Here is a 24,288-nt window from a genome sequence, read left to right on the forward strand (position 1 = left end):
ATCATGATTGGTCAACAGAAAAATAAGAGAACTGTATCACCAAAACTACAATAGAAAAACCTGTAATCACTTTTTAAAATTCAGATGCATATCAGAATTATGCTGAAATGTTTTGAAAAATACAAATGCCCAGGTATTTCTTTTTTTTCTCCAGAGTCCCAAATAGGTTTCTAATGAGAAGCTATCTTTAAAAACGACTCGACTAAATAATGATCTTTTACTTTTATCTAGTTTGTTTCACTTTTTCTATTTCATATTCAGTGACCCCATTTAATTAGGTTTATATTTACCACTTTCTCCATCTTTTTTAATATTCTTTCTTAAGCCTTTATCAAGAGTAGTAGAAAAGCTTTTATATACTGATATATAAATATGTATAATATATATATTTTAGAAAACTTATGAATTTTTGCCTAACAAAAAAATTTGACATTTTATTTCACTTGTTTGACTTATTATGAATATAATGCTAGATTTTTAATTTAAAAATATATATGCAACAAGCAACAAAGGTTTACTGTATAGCACATAGAAATATATTCAATATCTTATAATAACATATAACAGAAAATAATCTTAAAAATTACATATGTGTGTATATACAGCTGAATCACCTTGCTGTGCATCTGAAACACTGTAAGTCAACTACACTTCAATAAAATATATATATTAAGGAAAAATATATAGTGTCTCATTTTTGATGGAATTATCCCAACATATGAACTTAATTATTTTATAATAGTAAGGTTTCATAAAATAGTAAATCTATAATATCAAAAAGGGATTATATATCATCTTCTAACAAGAAGATATGCTAAATGTCCCCTCAGAGTTAGTGGTAATTTTCCATCCTGTGTTTTCTTAATTTTACCCTTAGCTCTGTCAAAACTGGGTCATAGTAAAAGCTCAAAATGTTATTCTACTGATTATTTCAAGGCTTTAAATAAGTTAAAACACAGTTTGTCCCCTTTACTATCCCTTCAAATCCAACTGTATTTAAAAGTTACTAGGCAGAGACATAAAACTGAAAGTAAAAAACACATCATGAAGACAAGCTGCATTGGCAAGGGTTCCTTTGAAAGGAAAACACATACTGGTGATGCTAAAAAAAAGTAAATACCTGAATTCACCAAATAATGCTCAAATTATTGACACAGAGAAGAAAGACATAGCTTTGGAATTTCTTGGGAAAATTAATATTTCCCAATGGAGAGGAAGGAGGGAAAAATAAGGGTGAAACAATAGTGCAAATAAACATTTATGTCTATAAATATTTAAAGACATGTTATAAACATTTATAGACACACTCACTGGTAAGAAATTCACTTTAGAAGTTATCATTTGGAAATAACCATTAAACAGATTTTTAGGCTTACTATATATTTAACATTATTTTAGGAGGTCCTCACCATCAAATAACTCAATACTTAGGTTGGAAAACAACACTAACATTTATATAAAACAGGCATGAAAATCATCAAGGACTTTATCAAAAGTGCTCTAAAGTGTAGTATAACTACCAAGGAAACCTGTCACTGCAAGTAGACTTGCTAAGATGGCATATTGCTTTAATTTTGAGTAATGACTTTTTATACAGAAATCAATGAGTAGCTATGGAAAATTTATAACATTATTATGTACCAATTAGATCTTCCAGAAGGCCTGAGTAAGAGAGTCAAGCAATCAGGTGGGCGGGGTGGGGGGGAGGGCAGGTAGAATCTCTGCTTTTGGCTCTACTACTTATAACTTCAAGAATACAAAAAAGAACTATACAAAAAAGATCTTAATGACCCAGATAACCACAATGGTGTGATTACACACAACTTGAGAAAACTATTTCTTTCTTGAAAGCATATGCCCATTTGAGGAGTTACTCATAAGCTTTCATAGCTGCTCTGTTTATAATAGCTAAATACTGAAAAAAACCCAAGCATTCATTAATATACGAGTTTCATATGCATAGACTGAAATACTCTTGTATGGAAAGAAATGTACTATATTGGTGTATACAGTGACTTAGGTAGATCTCAAAATAATTATGTTGAGTGAAAGAATTCAGGGAAAAATAAGAGTATGTGCAATATAAATCCATTTATATAAAATTATAAAAATGCAAACTAATTATATAAGACATCAAATCAGTGGTTGGCCAGGGGAGAGGGTTTCAATAAAGGGAAATAATAGGGGAATGTGATGGGAAAGAAGTCCAGGAAAATTTTTGGAGGTGATGGATGTTCCAGTTATATTGATTGTGGTGGTGTGGTTACATGAATGAAAACAGATGCCAAAACCTAATAAATTATACATTTGAAATATATGCAGTTACTTGTATGTCAGTTATATCTCAAGTAATTATACCACTTTATTTTCTCAATGGCAATAAAGTAATTCCAGTTCCTCCACATCCTGGCTAATACTTGGCCATAATAGCATAAAGGTCTGGAAGAAACAACAGGGAGTGTACTTTTGTAAAGTTCTTACACTGTGTGTGAAGTGGTATATTATCACTGGTAGACTGAATGTAATAAAGATATATACTACATTCAATACCCAATTATGATTTAAAAAAAGAAACTCTCCAGAAAGTGGGCATAGAGGGAACACACCTCAACATAATAAAGGCTATATATGACAAACCCAAAGCAACATCATTCTCAATGGTGAAACACTGAAAGCATTTCCTCTAAGATCAGGAATAAGATAAGGATGTTCACTCTCTCCACTTTTACTGAATATAGCTTTGGAAGCCCTAGCCATAGCAATCACAGAAGAAAAATAAATTAAGGAAATCCAAACTGGAAAGGAAGTAGTAAAACTGCTGCTGTATGCAGTTTGCATTTTTATACATGATATGATACTACACATAGAAAACCCTAAAGACACTACCAGAAAACTTCTAGAGCTCATCAACAAATTTGGCAAAGTTTCAGGATACAAAATTAAGACACAGAAATACCTTGCATTTCTATACACTAACAACAAAATATCAGAAACAGGAATTAAGGAACCAATTCCATTTGCCATTGCATCAAACAGTATAAGATATTAGAGATAAACCTACGTAAGGAGGAAAAAAACCTGTACTTATGAAACTACAAAATACTGATGAAAGAAATCAGAGATGGCACAAACAGATGGAGAGATATATACCATGTTCTTGGATTGGAAGAATCAGTATTGTTAAAATGACTGCACTACCCAAAGTAATCTACAGTTTGAATGCAATCCCTGTCAACTTACCAACGCATTTTTCACAGCATAAGAAAAAAAAAATTAGTTTGTATAGAAACACAAAAGATCCCAAATAGCAAAAGCAACCTTGAGAAAGAAAAATGGAGCTGGAAGAATCATGTGTTCTGACTTCAGACTACACTGCAAAGCTACAGTAATCAAAAGAGTATGATTCTGGTACAAAAACATACATATCGATCAATGGAACAGGACACAAAAAGTCCAGAGATAAACCCACATGATGTCACCTAATCTCTGACAAAGAAGGCAAGGCTTTTCTGTCCATGGAATTTTCCAGGAAACAATAGTGGAGTGGGTTGCCATTTCCCCTGCATGAGATCTTCCTGACCCAGGGATCAAACCCATATCTCTTGTGTCTCCTGCAACAGCAGGTGAATTCTTAACCAACTGCACCACCTGTGAAACCTTAAGTCTAGATACTATACAACTCTTAGAGGAAAACAAAGGCAGAACACTCTGATAAAAATGGTAGGAGGACCTTTTTGATTCACCTAGAGTAATGAAAATAAAACTAAAAATAAACAGATGGGACATAATTAGATTTGTTGTTCATATTTATCTCAGTGTCTGTAGCACCTAGGAGAGTGACTCACACATAATGTTCACTGAATGAATTATTTTTCTAAAGATGGTTGGAGCTGATACTAACGCACACAGAAATGCCCGGGAAGCTGGACTTACTGTTGTAGGGTTCTAGGTCAGTAGAGAGCTGCATGCTTCCAGTGTGGCTGCAGTTAGCCCAACCATGTGGATCTCTTCTGTCTGCCTTCAAAATTGTTGGTCCACAAGTGGGACACATCCAGGGGGCAAGCAGATGAATCAAATAGAGGTTGACTGGCTGTACTGCTTGAGTCTTGAAAATGCTACATAAATCTAGATTCCATCTGCCTTTACTAGATATATTTTACTTAGAGGGAATTGACTCAATCCATAGGCTCAAATTAGTCACCAGGAGACCAATATGACTTGTATAGACAGCAAACTCTGAGTACTAGAAGTGGGAGACACAGGATGTTAGGACCAAGGCTATTAAGAACCACATGAAAGCTATTTAATGAAAACTTACTGACACAGCCTTGTCTAACTCAATGAAACTATGAGCCATGCTGTGTAGGGCCACCCAAGCTAGACAGGTCACGGTGGAGAGTTCAGACAAACGTGATCCACTGGAGAAGGGAATGGTGAACCATTTCAGTATTCTTGCCTTGAGAACCCCATGAACAGTATGAAAAGGCAAAAAGGACACAAAAAGATGAACTTCCCAGGTCTGTATGTGCCCAATATGCTACCGGAGATCACTGGAGAAATAACTCCAGAAAGAATGAAGAGCTGGAGCCACAGTGAAAACAACGCTCAGTTGTGGATGTGACTGGTGATGAAGTAAAGTCCAAGGCTGTAAAGAACAATATTGCATAGGAACCTGGAATGTTAGGTCCATGAATCAAGGTAAATTAGAAATGGTTGAACAGGACATGGCAAGAGTGAACATCGACATTTTAGGAATCAGTGAACTAAAATGAACTGGGATAGGCGAATTTAATTCAGATGACCATATATCTACTATTGTGGGCAAGAATCCTTTAGAAGAAATGGAGTAGCCATCATAGTCAACAAGAGTCTGAAATGCAGTACTTGGGTGCAATCTCAAAAATGACAGAATGACCTCTGTTCATTTCCAAGACAAACCATTCAATATCACAGTAATGCAAGTCTATGCCCTAGCTAGTAATGCTGAAGAAGCTGAAGTTGAATGGGTCTATGAAGAACTACAAGAACTTCTAGAACTAACAGCAAAAAAAGATATTCTTTTTATCATAGAGAACTAGAATGAAAAAGTAGGAAGTCAAGAGATACCTGGAATAACAGGCAATATGGCCCTGGAGTACAAAATGAAGCAGGGAAAAGGCTAACAGAGTTTTGCCAGAGAATGCACTGGTCACAGAAAACACATCCAACAACACAAGAGAAGACTCTACACATGGACCTCACCAGATGGTCAAAACCAAAATCAGATTAATTATATTCTTTGCAACCAAAGATGGAAAAACTCTATACAGTCAGCAAAAACAAGTCCAGGAGCTGACTATGCTAAGATCATGAACTCCTTATTGCCAAATTCAGACTTAAATTGAAGAAAGTAGGGAAAACCACTAGACCATTCAGGTATGACCTAAATCAAATCCCTTATGATTATACAGTGGAAGTGAGAAACAGATTTAAGGGACTAGATCTGATAGACAGAGTGCCTGATGAACTATGGATGGAGGTTCATGACATTGTACAGGAGAAAGGAATCAAGACCATCCCCAAGAAAAAGAAATGCAAAAAGGCAAAATGGTAATCTGAGGAGGACTTACAAACAGTTGAGAAAAGAGAAGCTAAAGGCAACAGAGAAAAGGAAAGATATACTTGAATGCGGAGTTCCAAAGAATAGCAAGGAGAGATAAGAAAGCCTTCCTCAGTGATTAATGCAAAGAAATAGAGGAAAACAACTGAATGGGAAAGACTAGAGATCTCTTCAAGAAAATCAGAGATAAAAATGGAGCTTTTCATGCAAAAATGGGCACAATAAAGAACAGAAATGGTCAGGACATAAAAGAAGCAGAAGCTATTAAGAAGAGGTGGCAAGAATACAGAGAACAACTGTAAAAAACAGATCTTCATGACCCAGATAACAATGATGGTGTGATTACTTATCTAGAGCTAGACATCCTGGAATGTTAAGTCAAGTGGAACTTATGAAGGATCACTACGAACAAAACTAGTGGAGGTAATGGAATTCCAGTTGAGATATTTCAAATCCTGAAAGATGATGCTGTGAAAGTGCTGAACTCAATAAGCCAGCAAATTTGGAAAACTCAGCAGTGGCCACAGGACTGGAAAGGTCAGTTTTCATTCCAATCCCAAAGAAAGGCAAGCCCAAAGAATGCTCAAAATACTGCCCAATTGCACTCATCTCACATGAGAGCAAGGTAATGATCAAAATTCTCCAAGCCTGGCTTCAACAGCATGTGAACTGTGAACTTCCAGATGTTCAAGCTCGGTTTAGAAAAGGCTGAGGATCCAGATATCAAATTGCCAACATCTGCTGGATCATCGAAAAAGCAAGAGAGTTCCAGAAAAACATCTACTTCTACTTTATTGACTATGCAAAAGCCTTTGACTGTGTGGATCAAAACTAACTGTAAATTCTTAAAGAGATGGGAATACCAGACCTGCCTCCTGAGAAATCTGTATGAAGGTCAAGAAGCAACAGTTAAAACTGTACATGGAACAACAGACTGGTTCCAAATCGGGAAAGGAGCATGTCAAGGCTGTATATTGTCACCCTGCTTATTTAACTTATGTGTAGAGTACATCATGTGAAATGCCAGGCTGGGTGAGGCACAAGCTGGAATCAAGATTGCCGGAAGAAATATCAACGACCTCAGATATGCAGATGACACCATCCTTATGGCAGAAAGCAAAGAAGAACTAAGGAGCCTCTTGATGAAAGTGAAGCAGGATTCATGTCAATTCATTTCAATGTATGACAAAACCCACTGCAATGTTGTGAAGTAATTATCCTCCAACTAATAAAAATAAATGAAAAAAAGAAAAAGAGCTAACAAATACTGATGAGGATGTGGAAAAAAAGAACACTTGTACATTGTTAGTAAAAGTGTAAATTGGTGCAGCCACTACAGAAAAGAATATGGATGTTTCTCAAATAATGAAAAATAAAACTATGATATTATATTAAAAAAAAAGAAAGTGAAGCAGGAGAGTGAAAAAGCTGGCTTAAAACTCAACACTCAAAAAACAAAGATAATGGCATCTGGTCCCATCACTTCATGGCAAACAGATGGGGAACCAATGGAAAGAGTGACAGACTTTATTTCTTGGGCTCCAAAATCACTGTAGATGGTGACTTCAGCCATGATATTAAAAGATGCTTGCTGCTTTGAAGAAAAGCTATGTCTAACCTAGACAGTATATTAAAAACAGAGACATTACTTTGCCGACAAAAGTCCGTCTAGTCAAAGCTATGGTTTTCCAGTAGTCATGTATGGATGTGAGAGTTGGACTACAAAGAAAGCTGAGCACTGAAGAATTGATGCCTTTGCACTGTAGTATTGGATAAGACTTTTGAGAGTCCCTTGGACTGCAAGGAGATGAAACCAGTCAATCCTAAAGGAAATCAGTCCGGAATGTTTATTGAAAGGACTGATGTTGAAGCTGAAGCTCGGATACTCTGGCCACCTCATGCGATAAACTGACTCATTGGAAAAGACCCTGATATTGGGAAAGATTGAAGGCAGGAGGAGAAGGGGATGACAGAGTATGTTATGGTTGGATAGCATCACCGATTCCATGGACACGAGTTTGAGCAAGCTTCGGGAGTTGGTGATGGACAGGGAAACCTGGCGTGCTATAGTCCATGGGGTAGCAAAGAGTTGGACACGACTGAACTGACTGACCAAGTACTATTCAGCAATGAGACCAGAGTACAGAGGAGTGAGAAAAGAAGGGAGATAGGGCAAAGGACAGAAGGAGGAACAGTGATAGACTGGGCAAAGCAAGACAGAGAGAGAGAAGGGAAATAAGGGCAGAAATGGAGAGGTTGGGGGGGGGATATAATGAAGGGCAGAGATGGAGAAAAACAGGCAGAGATGGACAAATGTCAGAGGGAAAAATAGAAAGAAACTAAAAGGTCACAATAATTTCTGTCCCTTTGGAGTTCTACTGTTTGGCTTTTCTTGGATTCCTACAAGGGCACTCTGTGTCCATAATAACATTTGCTTCCTCCTGATCTCTTTTCTATGGGTCAGTTTAAATGTAGACCCTTTCTTCTCACCAAGAGGGATCTCTGCAGAATAGCCCCCATTGTTCTGAGCTTGCCGTTTGCAATCCCCTACTCCCTAGATATTTGGGGCATTTTGTCTGAATTCTATTTGATCCTCACTATAAAACTAAATACATGGCCCCCTATATCTTAGCCTATAGAACATCACAGCAGTATCTCCAAGGATCTGTCCTGTTCTGAAATTTTAGTTTGTTGACTATAAATCCTCTTTTTGGTGGCTCTAAGCTCAATTCTAATCTCGCTGAATTTCATCCAATCTTCTTTCTATACCTGCTCCTCTCCTTATTACCAAACATTTAAGTTCTTGTACAAATCATTCATGAAGTAGGTGCTATTCTATTAGCTCTGCTGTGTATAGATGGGTACTGGCTCAACCATATTTACCAAATGAAAGGCAATATTGGTTATATGGACTTCCCTGGTAGCTCAGATGGTAAAGCGTCTGCCTACAATGCAGGAGACCCAGGTTCAATTCCTGGGTTGGGAAGATATCCTGGAGAAGGAAATAGCAACCCACTCTAGTATTCTTGCCTGGAAAATTCCATGGACAGAGGAGCCTGATAGGCTATAGTCCATGGGGTCGCAAAAAGTCAGACATGACTGAGTGACTTTATTTTCTTTCTTTCCTTCTTTTCTTTTGGTTATATATCCCCATGGTGCCACAATAAAGACAATGATTAGCAAACAAATCTGTAACCCTGTAAATTGTGACTAAGCTCCTTGCTTTGGACAAATGTGGGACTATCTTCTTGACAAATGACTTCCTGATGCTGATACCATCGTTGCAAGCCAGCTCAGATGACTGTGGAAATGCTCCCTTCCCACGTAGTCCAGAAGAGGCCTGCACTAGTAATCCAGGCAATACATCAAATCCCTGATTACATTCAGGCTGTCATTTTAAAATATGAACCGGCCATGCTCTAAAGACATTTTTATTTGATTGCAGTATTTAAATGCTATCTCCTATGGAGATTAGTTTATGCTTAATTCATACTCAGCCCTGGGCTGAGCAGCACATGACATGGTGGAGAGTCCTGGGCCTGAGGCACTCAGCGTGCCGCTCCATCTGGGTCGCTGTGAATTGAACACAGGTGGCATATGCTGTGAGGGCCAAGGCGATCACACCTCTATAAATGACAGCATTATGAGTTTCTGATACTTCGGGGTTAAAGGAGCTTCTGTATAATACTACTTCATAACAATAACTTTACTGAGTCAAGGTGGGGAAAACTTTCTGTGCTCAATGCCCACTGTGAACAAACCTAGACACAATATACAAACCTAGTATATTGAAAAGCAGAGACATCACTTTGCCAACAAAGGTCTGTATAGTCAAAGCTATGGCTTTTCCAACTAGTCACATATGAATGTGAGAGTTGGACCATAAAGAAAGCTGAGTGCCGAAGAATTGATGCTTTTGAACTGTGGAGCTGGAGAAGACCCTGGAGAGTCCACTGGATCAAACTAGTCCATCCTAAAGGAAATCAACTCTGAGTATTCATTGGAAGGACTGATACTGAAACCAGAGCGCCAACACTTTGGCCACCTGATACAAGGAACAGACTCATTGGAAAAGACTCTGATGCTGGGAAAGACTGAAAGAAGGAGAAGGGGACAACAGAGAATGAGATGACTAGATGGCATCACAGATTCAATGGACATGAGTTTGAAAAAAACTGGGAGATAGCAAAGGACAAGGAAGCCTGGTGTGCTACAGCCCATGGGGTCATAAAGAGTCAGACTGAGCAACTGAACAACCACAACCCACTGTGAACCTGAGATTCAAAGAGGTTGAGGCATTTCCTGGTGGTTAAGAAGCATGCTGAATCCAGAAGGGCTCTGGAACTTAGGTTCATAAACTTTAAGTACAGAGAGTTTTTTTTTTTTTTAATATAATATGTAATTACTCAAGTCAGTACTTCCCATGGACCCAATATAGTGCTTTGCATATAAGGAAATGGAAGTAGAATTTAACTGATACCCCACTAAGCAAGTGGAGCTGGTTGTTCAGACAATACATGAGTAGAATGTTTAAACACCATTGCCATGTCTATTCAACATCACCATGAATAAATGAGGGCATGTCCACACACCTACCATGCTGCTAAGTTGCTTCAGTCATGTCTGACTCTGTGCAACCCCACAGACGGCAGCCCACCAAGCTCCCCATCCCTGGGATTCTCAAGGCAAAAACACTGGAGTGGGTTGCCATTTCCTTCTCCAAACCATAGGCATTGCATTGACTAGACTCTTTATTAAATTAACTCTTTACTCTAATGGTTATTACCAGTCAAAACAAGATAGCTAATACATGCCTGCTACTGCCCCTCCAAGAGGTAGTCAGTGTGACATTTTGTTTTCATTTCCTATGTTAGCAAAAATGAGGCACCATGGATCAACTACAGGGTTCTCTAGAAATCACAGTATCAACATATAACATATAATCTATGTCTCTTAATCACAAAATTTCTCATTCAAAGGAGCAGACAATACTGCCATTTTCTCTCTAGAATCCACTGGAGAGACTGACTCCTTTTCCTCTTGAGGGAATGGTTTATGATAAGCATAAACATTTCATTAACTGTAGCACAGGAAAATAAAATAAAATGTCATAATTAATTATGTAATGATCAAATACATAAATTACTAGGATCCAAGAGCAAAGATAATGAACACCTTAGATTTACATACCATTATCATTTTCAAAGCGTTTTTATATATATTAGCTTAATTAACTCTCATGTGATATTTTAAAAATTACACATTTACAACCCCTACTCTCCCACATTTCTGCAAGGGCTTAACTGGTCATGCCTCTTTTCCCTGTAAACACTCTCCAGAGTGTCCCATTCTAGAGTCACACATTCATAGTCTTTTGAAGATTAAAATTTCCAACTTCTCTTTTTAACTCACGATAAGAGAGGTAGAATTAAAATTGAAATCACTTGGCATTAATCTCTTGAGGGCATCAAAGTGCCATTAGTGGGAGAACAATTAAGCTTTCAAGCAAAAAAATTGAAAAATTACTTCATTTGCATTTTTCTCTTACCAGCTTGTGACTGCCTTGTTGGTTCAGATCAATTGCATTTTTTCCGAAGGAAGAATTTGGATGTGGGTAAAAACAGACCTCTGTACTCTACTTGTATCTTATTTTTGATTTCACAATAGGGGGCTCCTTTGTAGACTTGACTGTACTATAACCTGTGTAAGCTTTGATTTTTTTCAATAAAATGAAGGAGTTGGATAAAACCATCTCTCAGTATTTCACTCAATTTCAATTCTCTAAATTCTTACTTCAGCAGTACTTCCTTCCTACAGCACCTTGTTCATCAGACTAATCTTGGTCTCATTATTCAGACTGGAACTTTTTCAATGTTAAAGTATTATTGCTATGTTTGCTCTAAATCCTTGGCACAAAGGATATGATGTCACTAACGTTAATGATTGTAATAATACAACTGCTATTTTGAATATGCTTAACAGGTAACAAAAGCTCTCTATATATTATCTCAAGAAATATATCAATCCTATGAAGTATGTATTATCTCAGCTTTTCATATTAGAAAAGCTAAAGTTCAGAATTTAAACAAATTGCCCCAAATGCAAGCTAAAGTCACACCATTAATAAGCCATCCTATTTTCAGAACCTCAGGACACATTTTTACACTCCAGTTCACAGGGAAGAACTGTCAGGTTAGTGGGAGGCATGGATGAGTTCATCTATGACACGTATGCATTTTTCAAAATCTGCACATAAAATCACCATGAACTCATTTCCTCCTGCCAAAGAAAGTCCCTTATAAAGAAAGATAAATTTGCAATTTCCACACCATTTTCATGGTCAAATGAAAACATGCACAGGTAGATTCAAAATAGTATTTCTAGAACCAATGATACAGAACATCAGTAATAAAAACGGAATCTTTGCGTTCAGGTAGCTGGCAACAAAATTAATTACTGTTGAAAATTTAGACATTCATATTTTACATTCTAGAAGGAAAGAAACAAAATATCTGTGAGCATAGTTTCACTTACAGCTCATAAATATTGATGGTAAAGTGAAAATAAGAAATATATATATAATTATATATATACCAGCAGGGTACAATAAATTTAAATTTCCTCTTCCTTGAAAAGAAGGCTGTTTAAAAAATACATATATTGTTGTTGCCAGTATGTGGTGTCTCTTATCAAAAAGAAAACCAAGCATACAGTAAATTACACAAAAAACTGCCAATCAGCATATCAAAAACTCATATTTTAACTATCTATTTCAATATACTCAGCCCATGAACCATGACGTTTTCTGACCTGGGGACAAACACTATTCCTGACATGAATGAGCACTGGACGCTGTCATATCTAGTTCTTTTGGGTGGAACTTATCTTGATTTGGGGCAGTTTTCTCACTGCATGCATGTATCATTACTCAGATGATTTGTCAAAGGAGGCCCTTTGCAGGATTAGAAAACTAGACTATTTCGACTACAACATTTCTGTGGTAATGTCTGTTTAGTGCTGTCGACATAATACCACAACATTAAAGGATGCTTTATTTAAAAGGTTGGGGACTGCTGCTTTGTTTCATAGACTGCAACTGGCAACCTACGAATCACATATATCCAGATGTTGCACCCTGTTTCACATATTCTGTGTTGGCTCTCACACTTTCTTATTTTGTTCTGCTAATAAGTTAAATTCAAAGTTCCAGACTTTCTATTCTAGTCAAGAAGTAGTAACAGGGACTAGAGATATACCCTCATATGAAAAGTCAAAAAGTGAGCAAAATATTTGAAATATTGTTTTTCAATATACTCAAGATTTGTCAACAGTGATTCCAAGAAGACCAAAAAAAAAAAACCAAAATTAACAAGGTGAGCCTCACCATTACTTCAGCTTACTTCCCTGAGCGAATTTCCAAGCCACTGTGCAAAGAGAGGAAAGCCAGGTGGAGTCCTCTGGACTCTCTGAGTTAGAAAGACAGAGCTGAAAATCTGAGGAAACCAAAGCAGTTAGGAGTCACAAACCATGCTACCAAAAAGAAGAGGACTGAACTGAAAAAAACAAAAACAAAAAAACAACTTCCAATCTGCTACAGGCTCATCTTGAGCAATCAGTTGAGTAATAAGTGCATGCATGTGATAAAACTACCAAAGGCCAGGTTAGAAGCCATCCTCAAAATAATTAGATGTCACAATGCCCAGCACTCACCAAGGCCAGAAGTAGTGCTTATGTCTCCTGCACAGATAAGAAAAGTTTATCATTCATGAGTCAGTTGGCAGAGGATATGCAAAAGTCTTGCTTCAGCACTGAGGAGTAATTAGCCTGAAGTTGAGTGCTGTTTCATTTCCACTTAATAAATTTTAAAAGCAAGACCGGAAGAACTAAAGGGTTTTCATGTAACTTAACTACATCTCAGAACAGAGCTCAGGAATATTTAGAGGATGTTAAAAGTATTCAGCAACCAACAAGGCAGTATTCACAAAGTCTGTTATCCAATTTAAACCATTAGGCACATGAAGTGGCAGAAAAACATGACACAAAATAAGGAAAAAAAAAATCTATCGATCAAAACTAACCAAGGATGGACACAGATGATAGAATTGGCAGTTAAGGGCATAAAAACAACTGTCATAATAATTGCATGAATCAGAAAGTTAAGTACAGAAGGACAGTATCGGAGGAATGGGAAGACAAGCCACAGATGGGGAGAAAGTATTTTAAGACACACCTGTGGTGAAAGTCTATTATCCAAAATATTCAAAGAAATAATAAAATTAGATAATAATAAACAACTTGATTGAAAAATGGGCCAAAAACCTTAACAGACACCTCATCAAAGAAAATAAAAAGGATGGCAGATAAGCAAATGAAAAGATATCCCATAAAGAATGTCTTAAATGAAAATCACAGTACTAATAAATCAACAGCAAAGTATCACTACACACCCATCAGAACAACCAAAATTCAAAATGCAGGCAATGTCAAAAGCTAGAGCAAATATGGAGCAAGAAGAACTATTACTGACTGCTGGTGAGAATGCAAAAGGGTACAGCCACTTTAGAAGACAGTTTGTCAGTTTCTTACTACTCTAAACACATTCTTACCATATGATCAAGCAATCATACTCCTTGGCATTTACCCTAAGGAGCAGAAAACTTATGTCCACATAAAAACCTGCGTTATTTACAGGAGCTTTTTTATGTGGACATAAGTTTTTTATGAACCATTATTCATAATGGTTAAAACTTTGAAGTAACCAAGATGTTCTTCAGTAAGGTGAATGGACAAATTCAAGATAATATTACTCTAGTACATCAAGACAAATATTACTCAGTACTAAAAAAGAAATGAGCTATCAAACCATGAAAAAAAAACACAGAACCTTAAATGTATATTACTAAATGGAAAAAAGTCAATCTGGAAAGGATACATATTGTATAACTCAAAATAATAGGACCTCCTAGAAGAGGCAAAATTTTGGAGACAGTAAAAGATCAGTAGTTGTCAAGAATTGGCAGAGTGAGGAGTAATGAACAGTTGATGAGCAGAGGATTTTTAAGGTGGTGAAAATACTGTGCCTGATACCATAATGATGAATACATGTTATTATACATCTGTCCAAATATATAGAATATAAACACGATGAGAAATTTTATGTCTCCTATGAATTTTGAGTGATTATCTTGTGTCGATGTAGTTTTATCAATGTAACAATATACCCACACTCTGTTGGGAGATGGTAATAATAGAGGGAGGCTATGCATGTGTAGGAGTAGAAGGTATATTGGGAAATCCCTACATGGGCTCTTCAATTTTCCTATGAACGTCACCTCCTCCAAATACATCTTAATTTTTAAAACAGTTAAGTAGAGTTGCTGAAGACGCAAAGACTCAATCTGAACTTCCTGATGTGGAAACTAAAACATCTAAGATGAAAAATGCAGTGGTTTGGATTAAGAGTAGATTAGACATTACAGAAGAAGAAGTCACAGCAATAGAAATAATTTAAAGTGAAATACAGAGAAGGAGAGGGGGCGGGTAGAGCATCCATGGTCTGTGGGACAACTTCAAGAGGCTTTATATATGTGTAGGTGAAACCTCCAGAAGACAGAAGCAGAAAGAATATTTGAAGAAATAATGGCCAAACTTTTTCCAAATTTAAAGAAAACTTCAGACTCATGGGCTCAAGTAGTTCAATAAACCCTAAGCACCAGAAACACAAAGAAAATTAAACCATGAAAGACCATAATCAAATTGTACAGGTGAGTAAAGACAACAAAACTTTAAAAGCAATCATGGGGGTGGGGGATAACACGTACAGAGGAACAAAGAAGCAAAGAAGACAACAGATTTCTCATGAAAAATAAGAAAGCAACAAAAACACAAACACAATGGAACAATATTGTCCAAGTATATTTTTCAAAATGACATTTAGAATCAGATAATCATCTCAGTATGCAGTAAAAACTTAGACAAAATGCAGTATTGACTTCTGATCAAAACTCAGCCTACTGGAAGTAGAAGAAGGCTGTCTTAACTGGAAAAGTGGCATCTACAAGCCCACAGCTAATATCAGAGCTAATCAAGAAAGGAACCTCTTCCCTCTAGTATCAGGAACAAAGCCAGGATGTCTGCTTTTATCATTTTTACTTGGCATTATACTGGAACTCTTAGCCAAGAGAAGAAAGCAATCAAAACCATCCCAGGCTTTACTTTGTATGAAAAAATGACGTTGATTAAAACATACACATGAAAATAATTAAAAGGTTCTAAAATATATAAAATAACTTTGAAAAAAGAAAAAGTTGGACAACTAGGACTGTCTGATATTAAGACTTTATTTATTATAAAGTAAAGCTTTATGATAAACTGTATGATATACTGTATATCAAGACTGTATGATATACTGTATAACATAGGAAACTCTACTTAATGCTCTATAATGACCTATATGGGGAAAGAAGTGTTGATATACGTATATGTATAACTGATTCACTTTGCTGGTTTTGAACTTTCAAATTTTCAGTTTCTCCTACAAAACTAAGCTCTGGCTACATTGCACCCACAAGACAGCATGGCAATGGAGATGTTTCTTGCCCATGAGTCACTAGCTCTCAAGTTTGCAGCAGTGCCTTTCCCTCTCCTTTATGGTCCTTATCCTGCTTTATTCACTTACTTGACTGCCTTAGGAATAAGAATTTTTGATTATCAATCAATTTCTTATCTTCTGTTAACAAAGAGATAGTAAAATGGTTTCTCCCAGTAGTCTGAAGGGAGAAGTCACAGAAAGCTCTTAACACTGTCTCTGGTACCCTCTGTTATTGGGTACCAACTCATTTTCCACACCCTTTTTTTTCTCCCACACCCTTTTCTTAATACTTTCTGAGCCAATATACACATGAAGCTCTTATTTCATGCACACTATTTCCCACATTGCCAGACAATCTCTATGTGTTGTGTTTGCTTACTTAGCACGTAAAGGAGATCCATGTTTAAACCACTAACAAATAAGAAGGAAAGAGAAAAGCATCGTTTACTTTTAAACTCATAGATTGGCATTTTCATTTCCAACAAACAGTAACCGGAAGTCATCTTATCTCTCTTCAAGAAGGATTGACAGGAAGAAAAGAACCCTTGACAGAAAAATGATGCCTTGCTATTTGGTACAGGATATAAAAGGTTTAAAAATAAATGACTCACAGAAAATGAGAGGTTCTAAAAGTTATCATCAACCATTTCATCAGTATAGGCTGGTATGGGTGTGATAGGGCATGTGATGCTCAGTCTTTCTACTGTTTTCAGTCATAAATCTTCAGATGTCAAGATATTGCTGAATCAAGCCTGTAAATTCCTCACTATACTGGGTCAACTCAAGTTACAGGTCATGTTGCAATCATTTTTTTTTCTCCTGCAAACTAACCCCAGCTGTGCCACCTTTTTTGTTTGTAATATTCTTTTTATTCACTTGCTTCTCAAGATGAGGAACAAATAATAAATATTATAAGAGTATTAAATAAGTTCACAATATCAGTTCACAACATCTTTTTATAATTCCTGCATAGATACAATTAAAACATGAAATAATTATTGCTTGTGTATTTTGCATGCTTGTAAATTTATCCTCAAATATTTCAATATTTTAATAGTTTTCCATTATATACTTACAAATAAAACTTTTCATCCCATACTGGATTCAAATTTCCAAAAATGGTTTTAGTCCTTCTTTTGTTCTTTCCCACTTGAACTGTAACATACGGGTCACTAGACCCTGTTTTGTCTTTTGCCTGCAAGCCTTGTGCAGAAACCACTGAAACAAACCAAATTCAAACTTTTAGTATAAATATTTTTGCAGAAACAAAAAACTGATAATGAAGGAAACGTTTTCTATTATTTTGTTCCCTGGGTTTGCAGACACATACCCACTGCTTTCAGTCTCATGAACAACAGGATTTAACAAAATGTTTAATGAAGGAATCAATCACACAACATTAAAACCTTTCTTTGGCTAATATTTCCTTTTGCCTGTAATGAACAGTAGCTGTAGACATACCTCTACATATATTTATTAGCTATATACTCATATGTCACTGCATGCGTGTATAGACAAATGAGAATGCACAAACATTAAGCCAATTAATTAATTCAGTAAATATTTTGAATTATCCAATGTAGTTCAAAGTCTGTGATTTAAAATGTTTTTGTGTACATGAGTTTACTATCAGTATTAAAGAGAAGCTTCTTTATTTTACCTTTTGAATACAATATGAGTGAGTTAAGAGGCTTGGTAAATATTCACATGAGAACCTATGCAGTTGCTGTTACTGTTATGAGCAACTTCAGAAGTTCCAATTACTAGACATCACTACACTCAAATTGCATTGAGTCAAGGATCAAATGGATAAGCGGTATTGATCCAGGAGTAAGTAAAATGATATTTGTTTTCTCATTAAGAAAAATTGACTAAAGAGATTATTGTCTACTCTTGTCATTTATCTGTGTCAGGCAGCAACAAAACTAATCTCCTATAAACTGCAGGGTATTGACAAATATATTATAAAACAGAACTTCCTTCCTCTCGAAGAGGAAGATTAGATTAGACATGACTTTTGATTAGAATGAGACATGGACTGAAATGACTTCAATTATCTACCATACCTTTTAGAAATTTGAAGTTTCAATTAGACTTCAAAGTTGACAAGACTGAAAAAATCTCCTTATTTTGCCTATAACATTTATTAGCAGTGATTTCTAAGATACATAAAAATCTCAAGGTGGAATAAAAATTTTCAAAAAGACTTATGTTTACCTGTAATGGTTATTTTTGCTGACCACTTAGATGTCCCATCCAGTACACTCTGTTTGGCTGCCTTTGTGTACTGCACAAAATCTTCTTTAGAAATCTGAAACATTTCCTGAATTACTTCAAACACCTCTGGCCTGTTTGTCTCCCTGATCTTCATTCTTTCTTTCATGGCTGTAATAATGGTTTGAGTCTTATCTTCTGCACCATGCTTAGAACTCTTTTCTGCTGCTCCTAATAATAGAAAATTTGATGATGATGTAAATATACATGAAGCTCTTTTTCACTGACCAAGAGAAGGAGGGTCAGAAAAAAAAGGAAGAACATGAGAATGAATGAATGCTCTAATTCTCAGGAATCAGGGCAGCTTTTTCAGAAAATATCAGGAGAATAAGCACCATGCTGAGATTCAGAATGACTAGCCCTTATGCTACTGTAGGTAATGGACATCCACAATCCCAGTGTTTTTTAGTTGTATTACTGAACTGAATCACAGCTGTGCAATTATTTGGTTTGAATTTTTAAAAGCAACTTTCCAAACCAAAGGAACACACACAATCAAATGTGTTACATACCACACATATTTACTCATTGGGTAACCAAGACAAAATTGAGAAACAGATACTTATGACAAATTTCACTCAAAAATCAACATTTCAAATACTTGCATTCACCTAAAGTGCCTATTTTTAATTCATGAAATTTATCGTAATTAAAAGCTTACATTTTTCCTTGCAAAATGAAAACTACCACTATCCATTAGATTGAAATATAGGGTGAGATTTTACTTGGAATGAAAGTGATTCTACTTAAAAAGGATTTAGAAACCACCAGGCTGCACTATCCCTACATCATGGACCACAGATGTGCACTCTCATTCTATGATATGGCCACTTTTTTAAACAGGCTGAATTTTCACTTTCTACTCAAAAAGTAATTTTTTATTTCTAGGACATGTATTTGTTATGATTGGTCTCAATTTTCTGGGCTATAAACTATCTTTGTGTTATAAACTCTTGTTAACAAATCCTGGCAGTGAAGAATTTCCAAAAGGCAATCCTCGAGTCCCTCAGCTTCTCCAACCACCAGTCCGATAGTCTTAATGCTCTCTGTGGCCTCTGGGTTGCTCTGTATTCCATGAGCAAACAGTGGACCTTGATTCTGACTCTCAAGGTTCCTTACTGACTGTGAAATAGGAAAGTAAAAGACCATGTATCTGGGTCCAGAGAGACTGTCGCTGCTGAAACCAAACACTTTTTGGTACAGAAGCAACTGAGATATAATGAAAAGAATATTGTGGCTGTAGGTAGTAATCATTTCAATTTTTATCTCCAAGACTATAAATACTGCCAAACTTGTATTATATTTTTTGAAACACTGTATTTATGAAATAGGCATACTAATAGCTCATAAAATTGTTTAGAGATTGAATGTGATGATTTATCTACACAATTCCAACCATAAAGGATAGTCTCATTAATGTTCTTTGAATCTACTTCTGTAAATGGTGTGCGCCTGATTTAAACACAGAAACTAAAAGGGAAGGTCAACTATGAACTTTCCTTATAACAAATTCATATAAAATTTAACATCAATATTTTAGTGAACATTTTCATTATTTGAAAATATAATATTTGTTTTCTAAAGTGGTAAAAGTGCATTGGTAGTAATCAAAATGTAATTAAAGTATGGTCAAAGAGATGCATATTCTATTGGTAGAAAGACCAGTTTCCCTGTCTTTATATTTTTTTTTTAATGTTTGAAGATTTAAACCACATATGTGAAAAAGAATACTAAAAATTAATGTATTCTGTTTAAGATATAATTTGAAGGGACATTCTTAATGCCATCAGTTCAGCTCAGTCACTCAGTCGTGTCTGACTCTTTGCGATCCCATGAATTGCAGCACGCCAGGCCTCCCTCTCCATCACCAACTCCCGAAATTTACTCAAACTCATGCCCATCGAGTTGGTGATGCCATCCAACCATCTCATCCTCTGTCATCCCCTTCTCCTCCTGCCCCTAATCCCTCCCAGCATCAGGGTCTTTTCCAATGAGTCAACTCTTCGCATGAGGTGGCCAAAGTACTGGAGTTTCAGCTTCAGCATCACTCCTTCCAATGAACACCCAGGACTGATCTCCTTTAGGATGGACTGGTTTGATCTCCTTGCAGTCCAAGGGACTCTCAAGAGTCTTCTCCAACACCACAGTTCAAAAGCACCAATTTTTTGGTGCTCAACTTTCTTCACAGTCCAACTCTCACATCCATACATGACCACTTAATGCCATAGTGATCTATTAAAACATGCCCTAGAATAACTATACATTTGTGAGTTATGTACCTCTAAGCATTCTTGTAATTTGTTAATAATGGCTTCATTCCATAGAGCATAATTCTCACAGAGTAAAATTAGCATAGGCTAAACTACATAGTTGCAACTCCCCAAAAGAGATATTTTACTTCAAGTATTGGAATAATCATTAAATAGAAAAAAACAACAGTTGCTTGAAAAAGTCACCTGCAAGATTCAAAGTGCCTCAAAAGTTTGGTTTTAAAGGTGATTCAAAGAATGTCCAAAGGGTTAGAAGCATGATTAAAATATTGGCTTCCCCCAATATTTCATTTCTAAACAACTATGCTTGTTATGTCTATTAATGCCTTCAAAGCTCTAGAAAAGTATCTTCAGTTCAGTTCAGTGGCTCAGTCGTGTCCGACTCTTTGCGACCCCATGAGTCGCAGAATGCCAGGCCTCCCTGTCCATCACCAACTCCCGGAGTTTACTCAAATCCATGTCCATTGAGTCAGTGATGCCATGCAGCCATCTCATCTTCCGTCGTCCCCTTCTCCTCCTGTCCCCAATCCCCCCCAATATCAGGGTCTTTTCCAATGAGTCAACACTTCACATCAGGTGGCCAAAGTATTGGAGTTTCAGTTTCAGCAAAAATCCTTCCAATGAACACCCAGGACTGACCTCCTTTAGGATGGACTGGTTGGATCTCCTTACAGTCCAAGGGACTCTCAAGAGTCTTCTCCAACACCACAGTTCAAACGCATCAAGTTTTTGGTGCTCAGCCTTCTTCACAGTCCAACTCTCACATCCATACATGACCACTGGAAAAACCATAGCCTTGACCAGATGGACCTTTGTTGGTAAAGTAATGTCTCTGCTTTTTAATACGCTATCTAGGTTGGTCATAACTTTCCTTCCAAGGAGTAAGCGTCTTTTAATTTCATGGCTGCAATCACCATCTGCAGTGATTTTGGAGCCCCCAAAAATGAAGTCTGACACTCTTTCCACCGTTTCCCCATCTATTTCCCATGAGGTGATGGGACCAGATGCCATGATCTTAGAAAATTCATTTTCTGAATGTTAAGCTTTAAGCCAACTTTTTCACTCTCCTCTTTCACTTTCATCAAGAGGCTTTTTAGTTCCTCATCACTTTCTGCCATAAGAGTGATGTCATCTGCATATCTGAAATGTTAAAGTCCTCAAAAGTTAAATGCATTAACTTTTGGATTATTTTTCTAATTCAGGCAGAGCCAATTTACTGCCATCCACATAATAAATGTTCATCCCAATAATAACTACCAAATTCAAGGTTAGAATGTCAAAAGAATTTTCTTCTTAAGAAACCAAGCCTCTCTACTTAACAACCACTGCTTAAATTCTCTTGAAGAATCAACTAGGAAAGCTTGACAATTAACTTTGGCGTAATTCACCAATGCTCTTGATGTTGGAGTAGCATATCTACTCTAATATTTACAGACAACAGACAGACCCATAAATTGCAAAATCACCAATCTGGGAGAGCAAGTTAGTAGAGACTTATGTTTGAGCCTTTTATCTATTATTTCTAGAAAAGACACATAACGTCTATGCTTTTGATCTAAAAATGATTCAACTTTGATTTAGTTTAGGGATACAGACCAATTCACAAATTTGTAACTCATCTACAATGACTTTTCATTGCCCTATCATTTACTGAACCCACATATTTCATCTTATTTTTCTAATGAAACTATTTCTTAAATAAATTTCCAGCTCTTTGGTTTATTATTTTCCTTTGGGCTTATTATCTTTATCTCAAAGTTATCAGAGATAAACAGATTTGTATCTATATGAGTCTTCCTTCAAAGTATGTGGTAGAAGATCTAGCAGCTTCACTGAAATACAGTAATAAGTCAACCAGAGGTCAACAATAAAGATCAAAGGCGGTATTACATAATAAAAGCACTTTGTAAAGTGTAATACATTATCCAAATGGAACTCATATTTGTTACTTTTAAAAACACTTAATTGACAGATCAGAAAACGCAATTATGCAGAAGACTGCAAGGGAATTCAACCTTAGACAGAGGCAGACTTATCTCACATGATGCCCTTAAGCCTAATTTAATGGAATAAAGCCAATTAGTTAGAAACCGTCATTTTTCTTTCATTTTTATTCATTACCCAAAGCATCTAAATTGCATATGAAAGTAACAGTTTCATCATTTTATATGGTAATTTATAATTTCAGTTTTCCTTCCAAATAATTATCTATAGATATATGTGACAAATGCATCATCCCACCTTGGCCCCAGTCTCTTCTCTTTCCTATTCTTTCAACAGCTGTTCTAAAACATTTTCACTCTCCATTACTCTCCACTCTCAGCATATGATACTATCTTTTCTTTAAAAGAAATCCTGGCTTTCTAAATTCAGTGGTCACATTTTCTTCCCTCCCCCATGGAAAAAAGCAAAACAACAAAAGCCAAACTTGATTTATAGCATTTGCAGATTTCTGTGCTGTAAATATTCCTAACATGGCCGATTTCAAGCAACTGCCTCACAGAATTCTTCAATATTTTTCAATCAACACTGATGTGACTACTTCTGTCAGTATTGATTTTATATACAGATTTTATATACAGTATTGATTTTATATACACACGTCCTCTACATACTAGTCTTTAAAGCCAACTTCAGTTATTTGTATTCCAAGTATCTAGTACACTGCTTGGAAAATAAGATACACTCAATAAAGATAAAATGTTTATTGGGGGAATCTAAAAGAAAACAATTACTATATTTGGGTATTCAATTTGGCCCTGGGTTTAATTTAATGTGCTATAAACTTTTTGCACACTGTGACCATAAGGCCAAAAATATTGGAAGAAACAAGAATGAGTTGCTATGTAAAATGTCAGACATTCTTTGTCATATCTTATGAAAAGACAAAATACACTGGGCTCTTAGCTTCAGATTTAGAATTTTCAGAAGACAAATCTGTGCCCACCATTATAAAAGCAGAATTTGGTTGGCATACGTATTTCATGCATTTAATAACATAAAGCAAATGCATAAGTCCAAATATCAGTGAAAAAAGTAAATCAAGAAAACTACTTTTAAATAAGACCAAAGAGCATAGCGCTCATGGTGCTGTGGTTACAGAAGGAGTCAGCCTTCTATTTAAATTCTGATTTGCTGCTTATGATCTGAACTTGGGCTAGTTAATTCTTTCTGTAAGCTTTAGTTTTGTCATCTGAGAAAAAGAAGGAAATAATATTACTGTTTTCCTTTACAGGGTCATTGTAAGGATTAAATGAGATACTGATATAGTTTCAATACTAATAATTGAATAAGCACAGGGATTTCAGGACAAAGGTGTGGGTATAGCATTTATTAAAGAATTTCACATTAATAAGAAATTACAGGGTTTTGCACTTCACTTGCCCCATGAAGCAACTCCTTGAAAATTTTGCCCTTGACAGTGTCATGCTCAGCATCTGCCAAGGCTAAATGCTCTATTAACTGTTCACTAGATCAGAGTTCAACGACAACAGAGTCCAAAGAGACTGCAGAAAAGAATAATGATAACAAGAATGTTAATCGTAATTTATTAC

General features: G+C 36.1%; 1 protein-coding gene and 1 non-coding gene across 6 annotated transcripts in view; one reads left to right on the forward strand and one right to left on the reverse strand.

Annotated features, from left to right (window-relative positions):
* The window catches only part of UNC13C (unc-13 homolog C), a 646,481-nt gene that overhangs the window by 332,679 nt on the left and 289,514 nt on the right, over positions 1–24,288 (reverse strand). For all 5 annotated transcript variants that reach the window (XM_043471933.1, XM_043471936.1, XM_043471934.1 and 2 more), the window contains 2 exons: positions 18,408–18,635; positions 17,267–17,408 (listed from right to left, as the gene is read on the reverse strand). In XM_043471933.1, the coding sequence (XP_043327868.1) occupies positions 17,267–17,408; positions 18,408–18,635 (370 nt within the window). The remainder of the gene's footprint in view (positions 1–17,266; positions 17,409–18,407; positions 18,636–24,288) is intronic.
* TRNAC-ACA lies at positions 8,514–8,585 on the forward strand. The gene has a single exon. It is a non-coding gene; the product is annotated as a tRNA-Cys (tRNA).

Source organism: Cervus canadensis, chromosome 6 (genome assembly GCF_019320065.1).
Source record: "Cervus canadensis isolate Bull #8, Minnesota chromosome 6, ASM1932006v1, whole genome shotgun sequence".
NCBI lineage: Eukaryota > Metazoa > Chordata > Mammalia > Artiodactyla > Cervidae > Cervus > Cervus canadensis.